The 6,174-nt window shown below is 47.4% G+C and overlaps 1 protein-coding gene across 1 annotated transcript in view; it reads left to right on the plus strand.

Moving 5' to 3' along the window:
* GARNL3 (GTPase activating Rap/RanGAP domain-like 3) overlaps positions 1 to 6,174 on the plus strand; it is a 142,534-nt gene that overhangs the window by 91,776 nt on the left and 44,584 nt on the right. The window contains exons 13-14 of the mRNA XM_008585920.1: positions 1,308 to 1,353; positions 2,386 to 2,492. Of these exons, the coding sequence (XP_008584142.1) occupies positions 1,308 to 1,353; positions 2,386 to 2,492 (153 nt within the window). The remainder of the gene's footprint in view (positions 1 to 1,307; positions 1,354 to 2,385; positions 2,493 to 6,174) is intronic.

Raw genomic sequence — 6,174 nt, forward strand, 5'->3', positions numbered from 1 at the left:
ATCCAGTGATGGAGCTGAAGTTCCCTGCAGTGTCTGAGCTCAGCTCAGCCAGTGGGATGTGAGTGTGGCCGGCCCAGCAGACACTCAGCTGTGGCCCTGTGGCTCTGGATCACAGGCCATGACAGTGAAACCCAAAGGTGGTAGCTCTACAGGTTGTACGTAATAAGTAAAAGGCAACAAATAGGCATTTTCAGAATAAATTCTGGGCTAGTTATTCATGTTCCCTGGAGACAGGACCATTGCAACGCATTACTTGGAAATTGGTTGCTCTGTACACTTTGACTAGTTCCTATAACCTAACAATATAGCATGTAAATGTTTAAAATTTGCAAATTGCCAAATTTCTTCCATGAAGGTAGAGAAGAAAACAGATATACACCTACACCTTAATTATGATTTCTTTCTGTTTTCATCCCTACTTACTAAGTAATATCTTGCTCTGTTCACCAGGATTTAGGACTAATATTTCCCCTTCTTGAGGCAGTTCTTCTTGTATAATAGAAAAGCTCTCCAAGTGCAGAGCAGGAGGGGAAATGAGGTAACTTTTTTTAAGTGACTGAGAGTGGTCCTTATTTCTTAGAATCTCCCTTAGTTACAAGTTTTAGACTTGGGGCCTGCACGCATGTGTTTCTAAAAAGGGACAAGCAGATAGTTAATGCAGATTTATTCCAATGAGCCTAGGAATGGACACAGCTAGGGACTGACAGCTTTATGGCTAAGGAAAGCCGGGGCGGGGGGGGGGAGTGAGCGAAGAAAGAGCTGCATGGAGGTACTTGTACTATTTTTGCCTAGATGTGCCCCAACACGAGAAAAGTACCTTCTGCTTAGAAACTGCCACCAGCTACATTGGCTTATTTTGTTTTGTTGTGTCTACCAAAGCCAGAAGGAGAGAGAGGGAAGGTGTAGAGTGGGAACATTTAAATCGCTTTCCTTTCCAAAATGTGTGAGACGAAATGTAAGGCTGATTTCCTATTGGGATCTAGTTTGTGTTTCCAGGCAAGAGAATTGCTCTTTTTGCTTTGTTAGCTGCTTAGTTGTTTAAGAGCTATATTTATGTTGCTTTTCTGGCAGCTTTGGAGATTTAGTCCTTTGCCAACAGATGAGCACACAGACATTGAACCTAGTCATGGTGCTCTTGCATGTGTCTTCCTGGGCTGTCTCTTGTAGAGAAGTCGAGGTTCTGTCCTAACCTAAGAGTGACAGATGCCCTCACCACTCAAGCGCTGGTCAGGAACGATTCTGCACAAGAGATGTTCAAAGTACAAGCTGTCCATTGTGAGCAGAAGTGTCCTTAACCATTGCTACAGATATTTTTGCCTTAGTGAGGTATGATCAGCAAAATGACAATTACAGGTAGGTAATGCCTTTATTTCAATTGCTTATTCTAATTCTTGTGTTTACTTGTTAATTTGGCACTGATTTTATGAGACTCTTGATGTGCGTATTTCTTGATTATGTATTAATATGAGTGCCCTCACCATATCGAGCTTTCTTCAAGGGCACCATCTCTTTGGGAAAAATCTACTCCATATAGTGTTGCTCTGTGCAGTTGACCCAAGGGTCAGGGTTAGTTTGATATTTTATTGTACTTTATGGTGGGAACAAATTTGATATATTTGAACTTGACCAGAGTGTACTTTTTCCTACATTCTTCCCTGTTTACCCTTATGTTCTCAAAAATTAATCTGTTAAAAGGTAACATGATGTTGTTAAAAGAGCATGAACTTTGGGCCGGCCCCGTGGCTCACTCGGGAGAGTGCGGCGCTGGTAGTGCCAAGGCCGCAGGTTCGGATCCTATATAGGGATGGCCGGTGCGTTCACTGGCTGAGCGTGGTGCGGACAACACTGTGCCAAGGGTCGCGATCCCCTTACTGGTCAAAAAAAAAAAAAAAGAGCATGTACTTTGAGCTAAGTAGATTTGGGTTCAAATCCCAGCTCTGTCATTTATTAACTTCGAAGCTTTGAAAAAAATGTTGATCTCCTGGGAACTTCAGGCCTTGTGTATAGAGTGAAGGTAATGATACCCACCCTGGCAGATTGGGTGAGAATCAGAGTTAATGCTGTATCTTAAAATACCAAGCACACGGCCTGGTATGCAGTGGTGCTCAGTGGTGGTCATTGCTGGTATTCCTGGGGTGCCTGGTCCTGTCCAGGGCTTGGTGGGTTAGACTATGAACGATTCAGGAAAACTTGGTCACTGCCCTAAAAGCACATTGACTCAGGTAGAGAGTAGGGTGATGGCCCCAGCTGTGGCAGCTCAGAGAAGACACTCCTGCTGTGGGATGAGTATCCCTAACACATCACACGGGCGACTGGACACATTGAAGGGAAAAAGATTGTTGATCTTTGAAGAAAACAACTAATTCTGGAATGTTCTCTATGTAGGCTGAAAATCTTTTCAGAAGAAAGCGTACCACTCTTTGGCCCACCCTTGCCATCCCCACCGGTGTTTACAGACCACCAGGAATTCAGGGACTTTTTGCTAGTGAAATGTAAGTTTCTGCTATAAAGTGTTTTGGCCATTTGTTCCACGTCAGATTACATTTCTTGAAATTTCCCCGGGATGCTGTATAAGAAAATGTCATCGTTTAAGCTTTCTGTGTTGTGTTCATGCTTTACACGACATGTGTTTGGTTTTCTGGTAGTGTTGTGTAGGTTTCTCCCATGTCTTTGTCTTCACCTACCATCTTACCCTCTCGCCTTGAAGTCTACCCGCACTCACTGCTCACAGTACTGGGGCCTCACATGTACCTCTCTGCCTTGTGTCTGACACAGCCATTTCTGAGTCTCTGCTTATATATGTATCTGTGTCGTTGTCAGAGAATGGGATGTAGATGAAAGAGTGGTTATGGACATATACTTAGGGATGGGGAGAGTTGTTGGGGAGAGTGTGTGTGCGTATGTGCACGTGCGTGCATGTGTGTGTGAGAGAGACAGAATGGGAATATGATGTGTGTACTCACTATACTAGCTGGTGAGCATATATTTTAGCTCCACTGATAATACCCAAATACCTGAGTCTGAGCACCCCGCAAGCCCCCATCCTGTGGACCACAAGAGCTCTGCTGTACCCCTCCCCAGAGTATCCCTTGGTTGTTATATCTGCAAGTCCCATGGTGGGACTGTCTCACTGGTGATCAGAACAAGTTCCCCGGGTTCACCATTGCAGCCTCTTCGTGGATATCCAGCTTACCAGCCCAGGGCCTGGCAGTGCCGCTCAGTCATGCCTTCCACGAAGATGCTACTCTCCAGCCTCCTGCCAGGCATGCTGGGTACTGTGGCTGTTCTGCTAGCTGCCTCCTGTCCCCTCCCTCCAGTCTTTGCCTTAATCTGTCACTGTTGCTATGCAGTTTTATAGCATTTGGAAATGTTCCTCTCCTCTCCTCTGAGTGCATCTTGGTCACCTGGCCCCCAGGGTGGCACTGACTGAATCCAAAGCCTCTCAGAGCCCTTCATGGACAACTGCTCCTCAGCTTCCGGCCCTAAACCTACACAGGGTTGGCCAAAACCAGTCCCTCAGGCCAGGGCAAGGGACAGACACATATCATCCCTCTGTTATCTCCTTATCTCCCCAGTCCCTTCTTCATAGCCCTGAATATGAATCCTCCTGCAGCAACCCACAGTTCCAATGTATACCTACCCATGCAATTGACACTCGAAGGGATGAGTGTCACTCAATTCCAGTCACCAAAAATAACCCAGTCTTAGTCAAGCCACTTGATAACCTCTCTTCCCTCTGTTAAGTGCCTCCAATCCCTTGCAGAGACCTCCATGTGCTTCAAAACCTTTCTCCTGGAGGACGGAGACATGCAGGCCACCTTGGCCAGGCTCCCTCTGCTTTCTGGCAGGGCCACCAGAGTTGTTAGCTCCCACACTCCACCCATGCCAAGGTCTGTGGGCCACGCCTCCCCCGACACAGCAGCAGCCAACACTGTAAATCACGTGCAAAAGAGATGTTTTTGTCCCCTCCTTTCCAGTATCTGTACCCCTTATTTCAAATACTAGAGCACAGCCACAAACTCAGTTGCCTAGAGAGACAGGTGGGGGATGTGAGTGAAGTGGACAAGTGGGGGACAACAGGAGCTCTGGGAGCTGCGACAAGCCAGAGAACATGACTCTGCTCCAGCTGACGGCTCCCTCTTGGGAACATGAGCCCAGTGTTGCCAGATATACCAAGTTTTCAAAACAAGCCAGAAACCTGAAACATACATGAAAATGCCTGAGCGTGAGGACTGTGGGGTCCGTGGGTGTCAGGTGCAGGGGAGCAGGCAGAGAGCAGGAAGCAGCTGAGACAGAGCCAGAGCAGCGGGCGTCCATGGCCGGAGGCTGGGAGGGTCTCGGAAGCCAGGCTCGGGAGGTCAGCCTTCTCTGTACAGCACCTGTAGCAGGGAGGTGACCTCCGGGGGCCTGTGGTCCTTTAGCTGCGGGAAGTCACTCAGCAGCACCGGGACCAGGCTCATAAGTGGAATCCGTCCATTTGCATGGAGCCAGTCAACAGAGTGGCTTTCGTCAGCGCCCTCAGAGGCTTGGGGGAGTGACATGAAGGGCTGAGCTGATCGGCAGCTGAAGATTTGAGAGGCAGCTATGGCAGAAGGACACAGGCTGAAGAAGGTGAAGGTGATAGAGCAAGTGTGTACGAGTGACAGCGGAGGGCCCGGGAGGGGCAGAGGGACTGAGAAATGGCGGCTGCCAAGGGGTCAGAAGGCACATTGAGTTCCAGGGTGGGCCTAGCAGGACGGAGGAGAAAACTCCAACATAACAGGGGATGGCATTTCAAGAAAAATCTTGACCTTTTCCCTTTACTCAGCCAAAACAAGTCATCTAAAATGGATTTTGCTAAGGTACTAAGAAAAAATTCTCAGACAAAAAGTTCCCTGTCACAGAATTAAAGAGCATAAGAGACGAGCATAGTTTAGATTTCTTAAGAGATGTCTGGTGCACACACACAAGCCCAGCCTGCCCCAGCCCACGGATCCTGTCTAGGAACCATCTGTCTGCAGAAGTCCCGTTTTTCAGTCTATGAACACTGTCCTTCCTTTGGCCCCCTGTATGAGAAAAATAATAGTTAATATTTATTCAGTGCACCCAGCATTGTGCTAACTCTTTATATGAATTATCTCATCTAAATTACAACAACCGTATAATGAAATACAGTTATACTCATTTTACGAGGTAGAAAACTGAGGCCCCAAGAAGCTAAATAATTTGGTTAAGACTACACAGCTAGCAGCAGAGCTGGGATCCACATCTATAACTGTTTCGACTTCAAATTCCTAACCTTGACCACACATTTCCTGTTTTGTGTGCTAATGTCAAAACTGGACATTCTACTTTATTGGTTCTTAGTGTCTGTAGTTCACCAAAACCCAAAACCTTATCCAGAAGAAGCTTCCTTTAGGCTAGGAATCCCAGCATTCTGCTGAGACTATTGTTATTTTTTTCTAATAAAGAGCAGCAAATACAAGGGTACTTCAAAAAGTCTGTGGAAAAATAGAGTTAAAAGATAATACGAATCTTTGTATGAACTCTTTGAAGTAGCCTCATATGTATTTAATCCTGTTGAACGGCATCCTAGAGGTTTGGCCCCATGTGTTGAGTGGGTGACTAGATGGATGGGTGGATGGATGGGTGAGTGGGTGGTGGGTGGGTGGTGGGTGGGTAGATGGATGAGTGGGGAGGTAGACACAGGAATGGGTGGGTGGCTGGGAAGGTTGGACAGGTGGGGGTAGGTCTGGTTGGATGCATAGCTGAAGAGGTCTGTAGGTAATATTAGATATACTGTCTGCTCAGCAAGCTTGCAGTCCAACAGGAAAGATAAGATAGACTTAGCTATAGAGAAATGGAGAGAGTTTTTAAGCATTCTTCCATGAAGGAAAGGTAATACCGATGGTAATGGTAATACAGTGTTAGGAAGGTGGTGGCCATCACTATGAGGAGTTTTTTTGAGAGTAACATTCTTCAATAGCTATTAACGTGTGGGCCGGCCCGGTGGCGCACTGGATAGTGCGCTGCTTGGGAAGCGCGGCGGCGCTCCCGCCCGAGGGTTCGGATCCCACATGCAGACCGGTTCCCGCTCACTGGCTGAGCAGGGCGCGGGGGTAACGCTGAGGGTTGCGGTCCCGTTGCCGGTCCCCAGTCCGGTGCGGGGGCAACACTGAGGGTTGCGATCCGTTG

This window comes from Galeopterus variegatus, unplaced genomic scaffold, assembly GCF_000696425.1.
Source record: "Galeopterus variegatus unplaced genomic scaffold, G_variegatus-3.0.2 Scaffold3761, whole genome shotgun sequence".
Taxonomy (NCBI): domain Eukaryota; kingdom Metazoa; phylum Chordata; class Mammalia; order Dermoptera; family Cynocephalidae; genus Galeopterus; species Galeopterus variegatus.